We start from the raw sequence: 13,671 nt of genomic DNA, 5'->3' as shown, positions 1-13,671 counted from the left end.
ACAGCTGGCCCCAAAGCCCAACCGCAGGCCGCGACAGCGGCTCCTCCGGGCCCTCTGCCGTGAGCCCCGGCCTCATCCCGCCCGGCCCTCGCCTTGTCCGAGACGGTCGGCCTCTGAAACCGCTCTGGACCCACCCTCCACCCCTTCCTTCTAGAGGTTGGCACCTCTTATTACGCCGTGGCCGTGGTCAGGAGGAACTCCTCGCTGGATATCAACAGCCTGAGAGGAACCAAGTCCTGCCACACGGGCATCAACCGGACGGTGGGCTGGAATGTCCCCGTCGGCTACCTGGTGGAGAGCGGCCGCCTGTCCGTGATGGGCTGTGACATCCCCAGAGGTGAGAGGAGGCAGGGCTGGGGCCCAGACCAGAATGGGGCATTTCGGGGAACGGGAATCGGTCACCCTGCTCGGACCTTCGGAGGAATCAATCTATCATATTTATCGAGCGCTCACTGTTTGCAGGACTCATTCATTCAATCGTATTTATTGAGTGCTTACTGTGTGCGGAGCACTGTACTAAGCGCTTGGGAAGTACAAGTTGGCAACATATAGAGACGGTCAATCAATCAATCAATCAATCGTATTGAGCGCTTACTGTGTGCGGAGCACTGTACTAAGCGCTTGGGAAGTACAAGTTGGCAACATATAGAGACGGTCAATCAATCAATTGTATTGAGCGTTTACTGTGTGCGGAGCACTGTACTAAGCGCTTGGGAAGCCCAAGTTGGCAACATATAGAGACGGTCCCTACCCAACAGCGGGCTCACAGTCTAGAAGGGGGAGACAGACGACAAAACAAAACGTGTAAACCAAATAAAATAAATAGAATAAATACGTACAAGTAAAATAAATAAATATACAGACATATGTACATATATACAGGTGCTGTGGGGAGGGGAAGGAGGTAAGGCGGGGGGGATGGGGAGGGGGAGGAGGGGGCTCAGACAGTAGTTCTGACCTATTGTGAACTCTTCCAACAAGGCTGAGAACCACCTAACAGTCCATGTTAGGGGTGAGACTGTAAACTCGTTGGGAAAGCGTGGCTCAATGGGAAGAGCCCGGGCTTTGGAGTCAGAGGTAATGGGTTCAAATCCCTTGTCAGCTGGGTGACCTTGATTCTGCTCTAAGCGCTTGGGAGAGTACAACACAACAATAGAACGGACACATTCCCTGCCCACAAAGAGCTTGCAGTCTAGAGGGGGAGACAGACGTTAATATAAATAAATTATGGATATGGATATGAGTGCTGCGGGGCTGGGCGATGCAGAAGGGAGTGGGAAAAGAGGAAATGAAGGCTTAATCACGGAAGGCCTGTTGGAGGAGATGCGCCTTCAGTGTGGCTTTGAAGGGGTGGAAGTCAGGCATTGAGCGAAGGAGGGACGTCATAAGTTCCGCTTCTCCCTCCAGGTACATCTCAGCGAGATTTGCACAGGAGCTTTGTGGGGGCATTTTGGAGCTAGTCTGAGCTTGAGACACAAGCCCCCGCTTCCTCCACCACCTGCCCAACGCCACAACCATTGCTGGGCAACCTGGTGACTCGAGCGTGGGCATCAACCCACTGAGCCCCTTCATCATCATCAATCGTATTTATTGAGCGCTTACTATGTGCAGAGCACTGTACTAAGCGCTTGGGAAGTACAAATTGGCAACATATAGAGACAGTCCCTATCCAACAGTGGGCTCACAGTCTAAAAGCCCCTTCCTTCCTCTCCCCCTCGTCCCCCTCTCCATTCCCCCCATCTTACCTCCTTCCCTTCCCCACAGCACCTGTATATATGTATATATGTCTGTACATATTTATTACTCTATTTATTTTACTTATACATACCTATTCTATTTTATTTTGTTAGTATGTTTGGTTTTGTTCTCTGTCTCCCCCTTTTAGACTGTGAGCCCACCGTTGGATAGGGACTGTCTCTATCTGTTGCCAACTTGGACTTCCCAAGCGCTTAGTCCAGTGCTCTGCACACTGTAAGCACTCAATAAATACGATTGATTGATTGATTGATCAACCCGTGCTTCCCTATCCCTGCCCAGCTTCGCAGCTCCGGGCCCCCTCAGTGCCCTCCACTCCAGACTCCAGCCGAGCCAAAGTGGTACTGAGGTATTTAGGTTCCCACAGCATCAGGAGCAGTTATTCCACACCCCGACCGACCTGTGTCAGCGTCTAAGCGACTGCCTTCCCCTCGTGCTCTGTTTCTTGGCTTAAACAGTTACCGCAGCATGTTTTCGGGCCCTAAGACTAAGGATTTGGGGAGAGGTCAGTAGGTTCCTGATGAAACTCTGAGTCCGTGGGGAGAAAGGGAAAATAGCCAGCATAATCCAGTGGAAAGAGCACAGGCTGGGAGTCAGAGGACCTGGACTCTAATTCTGTCTCCCACACTTCTCTGGTGTATGAACTTGTGCAAGTCAGTTAACCTGTATATATGTATATATGTTTGTACATATTTATTACTCTATTTTACTTGTACGTATCTATTCTATTTTTTTTTATTTTGTTAATATGTTTGGTTTTGTTCTCTGTCTCCCCCTTCCAGACTGTGAGCCTACTGTTGGGGAGGGACCGTCTCTATATGATGATGATGGCATTTGTTAAGCGCTTACTATGTGCAAAGCACTGTTCTAAGCGCTGGGGGAGGTTACAAGGTGATCAAGTTGTCCCACAGGGGGCTCACAGTTTTAATCCCCATTTCACAGATGAGGTAACTGAGGCACAGAGAAGTGAAGTGATTTGCCCAAAGTCCAACAGCTGACAGTTGGCAGAGCCGGTATTTGAACCCATGATCTCTGACTCCAAAGCCAGAGATCTGTGCCTCAATTATCTCATCTGTAATATGGGGATTAAGACTGTGAGCCCCATGTGGGACATGGACTCTGTCCAACCTCCAACCTCATGAGAAGCGGCGTGGCTCAGTGGAAAGAGCCCAGGCTTTGGAGTCAGAGGTCATGGGTTCCAGTCCCGGTTCTGCCAGTTGTCAGCTGGGTGACTTTGGGCAAGTCATTTAACTTCTCTGTGCCTCAGTTACCTCATCTGTAAAATGGGAATTAAAACTGTGAGCCCCCTGTGGGACAACTTGATCACCTTGTAACCTCCCCAGCGCTTAGAACAGTGCTTTGCACATAGTAAGCACTTAATAAATGCCATCATCATTATTATTATTAGCACCCCAGCATTTACAGAAGCAGGGTGGCTCAGTGGAAAGAGCCCGGGCTTGGGAGTCAGAGGTCATGGGTTCTAATCCCAACTCCGCCACTTGTCCGCTGTGTGACTTTGGGCAAGTCACTTGACTTCTCTGTGCCTCAGTCCCCTCATCTGTAAAATGGGGATCAAGACTGAGAGCCCCAAATGGGACAACCTAATAACCTTGTATTTATCCCAGCACTTAGAACAGCGCTTGGCACATAGTAAGTGCTTAACAAATACCAACGTTATTATTATTATTATTACTTGTTCTGATGCCTGTCTCCCCCCTTCTAGACTGTGAGCCTGTTATGGGCAGGGATTGTCTCTCTTTGTTGCTGAATTGTACTTTCCAAGCGTGCTCTGCACATAGTAAGTGCTCAATAAATACATTGTACTTCCCAAGAGCTTAGTACAGTGCTGTGCACACAGTAAGCGCTCAATCAATCAATCGTATTTGATTGATTCAGTGATTCAGTCATTGATTAACTGATTGATCATTGTCTTTATCGGTCTCCTAGCTTCCAGCCCTTCCCCTCTTCAGCCTATGGCACACACAACTGCCCATTTTCCTCCATTCAGTCATTCAATCGTATTTATTGAGCGCTCACTGTGTGCAGAGCACTGCACTAAGCGCTTGGGAAGTCCAAGTTGGCAACATATAGAGATGGTCCCTACTCAACAGTGGGCTAACAGTCTAGAAGGGGGAGACAGACAACAAAACAAAGCATATTAACAAAATAAAATCAATAGAATAGATATGTACAATTCGTTCAATCGTATTTATTGAGCGCTTACTGTGTGCACAGCACTGTACTAAGCGCTTGGGAAGTCCAAGTTGGCAACATCTAGAGACGGTCCCTACCCAACAGCGGGCTCACAGTCTAGAAGGGGGAGACAGACAAGAAAACAAAACATGTTAACAAAATAAAATAAATAGAATAAATATGTACAAGTAAAATAAATAGAGTAATAAATATGTACAAACATATACACAGGTGCGGTGGGAGGGGAAGGAGGTAAGGCGGAGGGGATGGGGAGGGAGAGTAGGGGGAGAGGAAGGAGGGGGCTCAGTCCGTCTTAACCATTTGTATTAATAATAATGATAATGATGGCATTTATTAAGCGCTTACTATGTGCAAAGCACTGTTCTAAGCGCTGGGGAGGTTACAAGGTGATCAGGTTGTCCCTCGTGGGGCTCAAAAATTTAATCCCCATTTTCCAGATGAGGTAACTGAGGCCCAGAGAAGTGAAGTGACTTGCCCAAAGTCACACAGCTGACAATTGGCGGAGCCGGGATTTGAGCCCATGACCTCTGCCTCCAAAGCCCATGCTCTTTCCTACTGAGCCACACTGCTTCTCTCCGTCCCCCCTCTCGACTGTAAGCTCCTTGCATGCAGTGAATGTCTGTGCAATGTACAAGTAAAATAAATGAATAAATAGAGTAATAAAGACGATTGAATGAATGAATACAGTGCCCAGCACACAGTGCTTAAAAAATAGCCTAAATAAAGGACAGAATAGACTCCTGGAGCTTGGGGAAAATCCGCCACCTTGGGATCTGTTGCCCATCACCTCTTCTGTCCCTGTCCCCACAGCCGTCAGTGAGTATTTCGGCAGCAGTTGCGTCCCCGGAGCCGGAGAAACCAATTATTCCCAGTCCCTCTGCCAGCTGTGCATCGGGGATGCGGCCGGAGAAGGCAAATGCTACAAGAGTGACCTGGAGCGATACTATGACTACAGCGGAGCTTTCCGGTGAGAAGCCCCCCCGTGACCCCAGCCTCCGCGGGCCTCACTGCAGTGTCACAGGGCGACACTGAGGTCGACATCATCATCATCATCAATCGTATTTATTGAGCGCTTACTATGTGCAGAGCACTGGACTAAGCCCTTGGGAAGTACAAATTGGCAACATAGAGAGACAGTCCCTACCCAACAGTGGGCTCACAGACTAAAAGGGGGTCTAAAAGGTAATCCATCATCATCATCATCATCATCATCAATCGTATTTATTGAGCGCTTGCTATGTGCAGAGCACTGGACTAAGCGCTTGGGAAGTACAAGTTGGCAACATATAGAGACAGTCCCTACCCAACAGTGGGCTCACAGTCTAAAAGGGGGTCTAAAAGGTAATCCATCATCATCTTCATCAATCGTATTTATTGAGCGCTTACTGTGTGCAGAGCACTGGACTAAGCCCTTGGGAAGTACAAATTGGCAACATAGAGAGACAGTCCCTACCCAACAGTGGGCTCCCAGTCTAAAAGGGGGTCTAAAAGGTAATCCATCATCATCATCATCAATCGTATTTATTGAGGGCTTACTATGTGCGGAGCACTGGACTAAGCGCTTGGGAAGTACAAATTGGCAACATATAGAGACAGTCCCTACCCAACAGTGGGCTCACAGTCTAAAAGGGGGAGACAGAGAACAAAACCAAACATACTAACAAAATAAAATAAATAGAATAGAGATGTACAAATAAAATAAATAAATAAATAGAGTAATAAATATGTACAAACATCTATACATATATACAGGTGCTGTGGGGAAGGGAAGGAGGTAAGATGTAATCCATCAGTGCTATTTCCTGAGCACCTACCGTGCACGGAGCACTGGCCGAAACACTTGGGAGAGCAGCGTGGCCTGGGATCCGGAAGGACCTGCGCTCATAATCCCGGCTCTACTACTACTTGAGAAGCGGCGTGGAAAAGAGCACAGGCTTTGGAGTCAGAGGTCATGGGTTCCAATCGCGGCTCCGCCACTTGTCAGCCGTGTGACTTTGGGCAAGTCACTTTGCTTTTTTAGACTGTGAGCCCACTGTTGGGTAGGGACTGTCTCTATATGTTGCCCACTTGGACTTCCCAAGCGCTTACTACAGTGCTCTGCACACAGTAAGCGCTCAATAAATATGATTGATTGATTGATTAAATCACTTCTCTGGGCCTCAGTTCCCTCATCTGGAAAATGGGGATGAAGACTGTGAGCCCCCCGTGGGACAACCTGATCACCTTGTATCCCCCCCAGCGCTTAGAACAGTGCTTTGCACGTAGTAAGTGCTTAATAAACGCCATTATTATTATTATTACTTAATAATAATCATAATGATGGTGTTTGTTAAGCGCTTATTATATTTACCTTGTACATATTTACATATTCTATTTATTTTATTTTGTTAATATGTTTTGTTTTGTTGCCTGTCTCCCCCTTCTAGACTGTGAGTCCGCTGTTGGGTAGGGACCGCCTCTATATGTTGCGAACTTGTACTTCCCAAGCGCTTAGTACAGTGCTCTGCACACAGTAAGTGCTCAATAAATACGATTGAATGAATTGGGGGGGGGGAATACAAGGTGATCAGGTTGTCCCACGTGGGGCTCACAGTCTCAATCCCCATTTTACTGATGAGGGAACTGAGGCCCAGAGAAGTTAAGTGGCTTGCCCAAGGTCACCCAGCAGACAAGTGGCAGAGCGGGGATTTGAACCCATGACCTCTGGCTCCCAAGCCTGTGCTCTTTCCACTGAGCCATGCTGCTTCTCTGCTGTGAGACCTGAGATGGGTCACTACATTGGGTCTCAGTTCCTCATCTGTAAAATGGGGATTAAGGAAGTGAGCTCCATGTGGGACGGGGATTGTGTCCAACCCAATTTGAACGTATCGGCCCCAGAGCTTAGTACAGTGCCTGGCACATAGTAAGTGCTTAATAAGGTCATTGCGGGCAGCGTGGCTCAGTGGAAAGAGCCCGGGCTTTGGAGTCAGAGGTCATGGGTTCAAATCCCAGCTCCGCCAATTGTCAGCTGTGTGACTTTGGGCAAGTCACTTCACTTCTCTGGGCCTCAGTGACCTCATCTGTAAAATGGGGATTAAGATTGTGAGCCACACGTGGGACAAGCGCTTAGTACAGTGCTCTGCACACAGTAAGCGCTCAATAAATACGATTGATTGATTGATTGACAACCTGATCACCTTGTATCCCCCCCAGCTTACTATGTGCAAAGCGCTTAACAAATACCATCATTATTATTATTATTATTCTCTTCCATGTGCTTAGGACAGCACTCTGCACACAGTAAGCGCTCAATTATTATTATTATTACAATATAATAGAGTCGGTAGACTCATTCCCTGCCCACAAGGAGCTTCTCTGGGCTGCTGTTGTCGGCATAACTGTCCCCTCCCTCCTTGAATGTGAGCCTCAGGTGGGACAGGGACTGTGTTTGATCTCAGTATAGTGTCTGGCACATAGTAAGCACTTAAGCTCCCCTCTAGACCGTAAGCTCGTTGTGGGCAGGGAATGTGTCTGTTTATTGTTAGGTTGTACTCTCCCGAGCGCTTAGTACAGTGCTTTGCACACAGTAAGCACTCAATGAATACAATTGACTGCCATCAACATCGTGTTCTTCCGCTCTGCTCCCATGCCACACGAAGCTGGGGTCGCGGTCCTCACGAGGTCTCCTTTCGGAGAGAAGCCGGCTGCCCAGCGTGGCTCAGTGGGAAGAGCCCAGGCTAGGGTCGTGGGTTCTAATTCCGGCTCCGCCACTTGTCAGCTGGGTGACTTCGGGCAAGCCACTTCACTTCTCTGGGCCTCAGCTACCTCATCTGGAAAATGGGGATTAAGACTGCGGGCGTGGGACAACCTGATCACCTTGTATCCCCCTCCAGCTCTTAAAATAGTGCTTTGCACATAGTAAGGGCTTAACAAATACCATTATTATTATTATTATTATCATGGGGGCAGAGCAGAGTTTTCCCATCCCACCCACCTTCCACATCTTGCATCCCCTCCCAGCCCTGGGCTCGTCTGCCAAACCGACCTGGTTTTCCTTGCCGTAGGTGCGTAGCTGATGGAGCAGGAGATGTGGCGTTTGTGAAGCACAGCACGGTGCTGGAGAATACGGATGGTGAGATGTGCCCCCCGCCGCCCCGGGAAAAGAAAGGGAGGGTTTGACGGTCACCAGGAGAAGCGGGAGGAGGCACATAGTCACGAAAACTTTGTGTAAACCGCAGGTTCCCTCCTTTCTGTGTTTTGGCTGGTGACGTTCTATCATCTCGGGGTGCTCTTTGAGCATCCGGAGAATTAATTTTTTAAATTCATGAGTGATCCATTCTCCAAGAGGGGTGATTTATGATTTCGTCCATTCATTCATCCAGTCGTATTTATTGAGCGCTTACTGTGTGCAGAGCACTGGACTAAGCACTTGGGAAGGACAAGCTGGCCACATCTAGAGACGGTCCCTACCCAACATGGGCTCACAGTCTAGAAGGGGGAGACAGACAACAAAACAAAACATATTAACAAAATAAAATAAATAGAATAAATATGTACAAATAAAATAAGTAATAAATACATACAAACATCTATACATATATACAGGTGCTGTGGGGAGGGGAAGGAGGTAAGGCGGGGGGGATGGGGAGGGGGAGATGCGTAAGGACGTAACCTGCAGAGATAATTAAATGATGGCTGAGTAGGGCACTGGAGGATGCCAACATTTTATTCTCTACTTCAAAGATTACCTGTATGAACCCAAATTTCCTTACATTCTTTTTTAAAAATTCCTAATTTTAGTACTTTGGAACTCCTGCAGTTCACCTGTTTCTTCCAACAGCCAAAACGTACAGGATGCCAACTTACAGCTTATTAAGTTACAGCTAATTAAGTTACAGCTAATTAAGTCAACTTGCTTTGAGTCCAATAATCGCCTTTAAAACCCATCTCGGGAGCCCTCATTGCAGACCTTGTTGGATTTAGAAAAGCAGTAGAGAGCATCTGTGATTTAAGCCTGTGGTTTGGGAAGGGATATTTAACCCAACAAGTTTACTAAAAGTTCCCTTTTCTCATCAGTCTGTCTCATTCCGGACATTAAATTTTATTTTGTTTATATGTTTGGCTTTGCTGTCCGTCTCCCCCTTCTAGACTGTGAGCCCACTGTTGGGTAGGGACCGTCTCTATATGTTGCCAACTTGTACTTCCCAAGCACTTAGTACAGTGCTCTGCACACAGTAAGCGCTCAATAAATATGATTGAATGAATGAATGAATGAATTAGAATTCTTCACAGCAGGTATTCCTGATAATACTTAAAACATGACAATGCCTATAGTCGTGCAAATTATTAACTCATGGGCAGGAACATAGCTACCAACTCTGTTGCATTGTACTCTCCCAAGTGTTTAGTACTGCGCTGCACACAGAGTAAGTGCTCAATAAATTCTCCCCTCTCGACTTTGAGCCTGTTGTTAGATAGGGACCGTCTCTATATGTTGCCGACTTGTACGTCCCAAGCGCTTAGTACAGTGCTCTGCACACAGTAAGTGCTCAATAAATACAATTGAATGAATGAATGAATATTCTGGGGGTGGGGATGGGGGGGTCCCAGCCATAGCCCAAAGCTGTGTGGAGGGTCCGTGATTCCCCTGGAGCAAAGACCGAGCTTGGGCCTCTGCAGAATCCCAGGCCTGGAAGGGGCCTCAAGGTAACTGACGTTAATACAGGTAATAATAATAATAATAATCATCATCATCATCATCAATCGTATTTATTGAGCGCTTACTGTGTGCAGAGCACTGTACTAAGCTCTTGGGAAGTACAAGTTGGCAACATATAGAGACAGTCCCTACCCAACAGTGGGCTCACAATCTAAAAGGGGGAGACAGAGAACAAAACCAAACATACTAACAAAATAAAATAAATAGAATAGATAGGTACAAGTAAAATAAATAAATAAATTCAATCGTATTTATTGAGTGCTTACTGTGTGCAGAGCACTGTACTAAGCACTTAGTGAGAAGCAGCTCATCTTAGTGGCAGGAGCACAGGCTTGGGAGTTAAAGGACCTGGGTTCTAATCCCGGCTCCGCCACTTGTCTACTGTGTGACCTTGGGCAAGCCACTTTACTTCTCTGTGCCTCAGTTCCCTCATCTGTAAAATGGGGATTAAGACTGTGAGACCCATGTGGGACAACCTGATTGCCTTGTATCTCCCCCAGCGCTTAGAACAGTGCTTGGCACATAGTAAGCACTTAACAAATACCATCGTCATTATTATTATTATTCTCAGCCCCGAGACCCCCTCAGCTTGCCCCAAGAAGCCGTTTTTCGGTGCTGAAGAAAGGGAATGTCAGGCAGGGCCTTGGGAGCGTGCAGCTGAGAAGCAGTGTGGCTCAGTGGAAAGAGCACAGGCTTTGGAGTTAGAGGTCATGGGTTCGAATTCCGCCCCGCCACATGCCTGCTGTGTGACCTTGGGCAAGTCACTTCTCTGAGCCTCAGTTACCTCATCTGTAAAATGGGGATTAAGACTGTGAGCCCCACGTGGGACAACTTGATCACCTTGTATCTCCCCCAATGCTTAGAACAGTGCTCTGCACATAGTAAGCGCTTAACAAATGCCATTATTATTATTATTATTATCTGTCTCTGTGTCAGGGAGGAAACCTAGATTCCCCTTCTCCTTGATTATTTCTTTCCCTATAATAATCATAATATTGATGGTATTTGGTTTAGTGCTTACTATGTGTCAAGAACTGTTCTGAGCGCTGGCGTAGATACAAGATCATCAGGTTGGATATAGTCCCTGTTCCACATGGGGCTCAGAGTCTTAATCCCCATTTTACAGATGAGGTAACCGAGGCACAGTGAAGTGACTTGCCTAAGATAGAAGAAACGTAGAGGAGCCGGGATCGGAATCCAGGTCCTTCTGGCTCCCAGTCCCAAGCTTTATCCACTAGGCCATGATGCTTCCCCTATCATTGGTATTTATGGTATTTATTGAGTGTTTACTGTGTGCAGAACATTATACTAAGTGCTTGGGAGAGTACACTACAACGGAGTTGGTAGACACGTTCCCTGCCCACAATGAGTTTACAGGCTAGAGGAGTTTACAGTCTACCCTACTTCATTCATTCATTCATTCAATCAATCGTATTTATTGATCGCTTCCTGAGTGCAAAGCACTGTACTGAGCGGTTGGGAGAGTACAGTACAACAACAGGCACATTCCCTGCCCACGACAAGCTCTGACAGTCTAGAGAACAAGCTCTTCCCCCACTAATTCCACTTCAACACTTCCATGTCAGCTAAATACTTGGGTTCACTATCCCTACCCAGCTCCAGCCCCTCAACCCATAATAATAATAATAATAATAATAATAATAATAATAATAATAATGGCATTTATTAAGCACTTACTATGTGCAAAGCACTGTTCTAAGCGCTGGGGAGGTTACAAGGTGATCAGGTTGTCCCATGGGGGGCTCACAGTCTTCATCCCCATTTTCCAGATGAGGGAACTGAGGCCCAGAGAAGTGAAGTGACTTGCCCAAAGTCACACAGCTGACAACTGGCGGAGCCGGGATTTGAACCCATGACCTCTGACTCCAAAGCCCAGGCTCTTTCCACTGAGCCACGCTGCTTCTCTACCCATAACACTTACCCGTATTCTGTCTGTCTCCCCCAATAGACCAAACCCTTTGAGGGCAGGGATCTTGTGCTCTGTACGCAGGGAGCGCTCAATAAATACTATTGATTAATCTGGTCTACTAACTCACTCCCAAGGGCTTAGTACAGTGCTCTGTACAGAATAAGTGCTCAGTAAATACTGTCAATGATTGATTAGTCAGGGACGTAGATGGGGGTTTCCCCTCCTCTGTTTCTTCCCCTTCCCCTTTTAGACTGTGAGCCCGCTGTTGGGTAGGGACCGTCTCTACATGTTGCCAACTTGGACTTCCCAAGCGCTTAGTACAGTGCTCTGCACACAGTAAGCGCTCAATAAATACGATTGATTGATTGATTGATTGATTGATTCCCCTGCAAACAGACGTCCAGGATATAATAATAAGTTTGGTATTTGTTACGCGCTTACTAAACAGACGTCCAGGATCCACCTCCACGAGGTCCCCGGGAAGTTCCCTCCGTGGGAAGTGATTGGGTCTCCCCTGGGGCGTTCTTTCTCCTCAGGGAAGACCTTGGCCACCTGGAGGGAACCGCTGCTCTCCCGGGATTTCCAGCTGCTCTGTCGGGACGGCAGCCGGGCCGACGTCACCGAGTGGCAGCGTTGCCACCTGGCCCGGGTCCCCGCTCACGCCGTGGTGGTCAGAGCCGACGTCGACGGGAGCCTCGTCTTCCGCATGCTGAACGAGGGCCAGGTGGGTGGTCATCCTCCTTCGGGAGGACTCCGAGTAGCCCCCCTGACCTCCCGTGCTGACCTGGGGCAGGTAGCTCTGGCCCGGCAGACGCCTCCCCTCCTCCTGTAGCTTCGCATCCCCCGGTCCCAACGTTTGGCTGTCAAGGCCCAGTCAATTCCCCTGCCTCTTAACTCTTCTTGGAATATAGGGGGAACAAGGCAAGCACATGGCTGACAAGAAGAAAGAGTTGAGAGGCCCGCCGGTCCCCTCCAGCGCTGTCTCCCACAATCTCTGGGCGCAACTCGGGCCGTCCCGGGCTATGAGCCGGGAGGGGAGGACCGTGCGTCTGCTTTCTGGTCACTTTTTCAGCCGGCATCCCGGCAATGGGAGGCGGGAGAGGGAGCTGATCCTGAAATGCGGTGTGGACCGGGACACGGGCCTGGGCCCTGGAAAACTGGGAGCTGGGGCTGAGAGGCGGGCCGGGCCTTCCTTGACGATCGTGATGCTAACACGACGCTTGGAAATCTGACAGGAACAGCAGGAAAATTCAGGCACAAACTCCACCTCGCCCTCCGCCCAGCGCCTGCCATCTTTCAGGGGCCGCCCACCCCACGCCTAATCCCCTCTTCCCAATCTCCTGGACGTGGTGGAGGGTGAGAGTCTCACCACTTTTGAGAGTGTCCCTTTAAAACAGGAATCCAAGTGACCTTTGATAAGTCTGTTTCTCTGAGTAAACTTCCTGGACGCTGTACCTGTGTGGGCTTCTGGTACTGCTTTGGTTGCCCATTGGCCATTCCTCGAGCAAAACCTCCGGCCCCATGGTGTATCCTGCTGCCCCCATGGTTTATCCGGTCTCCCGGGAAGCTGAGGGAGGAGGAGAGGGGGAAGGAATGGTGGCGACTCATCCATCTAACGTCTGCAGGGGGATAATAACAATAATAATGATGATATTTGTTAAGCACTTACTATGTGCCAAGCACTGTTTATAATGACATTTATTAAGCGCTTACTATGTTCTAAGCACTGGGGAGGTTACAAGATAATCAGGTTGTCCCACATGGGCTCACAGTCTTAATCCCCATTTTGCAGATGAGGTAACTGAGGCGCAGAGAAGTGAAGTGACTTGCCCAAAGTCACCCAGCTGACAATTGGCAGAGCCGGGATTTGAACCCATGACCTCTGACTCCAAAGCCCAGGCTCTTTCCACTGAGCTACGCTGCTTCTCTGTTTCTTCTCTGCTTCACTTTTCTGAACTCTGGGGTAGATACAAGGTCATCAGGTTGTCCCACGTGGAGCTCACAGTCTTGAAGCCCATTTTACTGATGAGGTAACTGAGGCGCAGAGAAGTGAAGTGACTTGCCCAAAGTCACA

At 48.3% G+C, this 13,671-nt stretch overlaps 1 protein-coding gene across 1 annotated transcript in view; it reads left to right on the top strand.

The window, feature by feature from the left end:
- The window catches only part of MELTF (melanotransferrin), a 51,432-nt gene that overhangs the window by 11,919 nt on the left and 25,842 nt on the right, over nt 1-13,671 (top strand). Inside the window, exons 4-7 of the mRNA XM_038748785.1 lie at nt 155-337; nt 4,780-4,936; nt 8,013-8,080; nt 12,134-12,321. Coding sequence (XP_038604713.1) covers nt 155-337; nt 4,780-4,936; nt 8,013-8,080; nt 12,134-12,321 — 596 coding nt within the window. The remainder of the gene's footprint in view (nt 1-154; nt 338-4,779; nt 4,937-8,012; nt 8,081-12,133; nt 12,322-13,671) is intronic.

Source organism: Tachyglossus aculeatus, chromosome 7 (genome assembly GCF_015852505.1).
Source record: "Tachyglossus aculeatus isolate mTacAcu1 chromosome 7, mTacAcu1.pri, whole genome shotgun sequence".
Taxonomy (NCBI): Eukaryota; Metazoa; Chordata; class Mammalia; order Monotremata; family Tachyglossidae; genus Tachyglossus; species Tachyglossus aculeatus.
The sequence above is the reverse complement of the archived record's forward strand: the minus strand, read 5'-3'. Positions and strand labels throughout refer to the sequence as shown.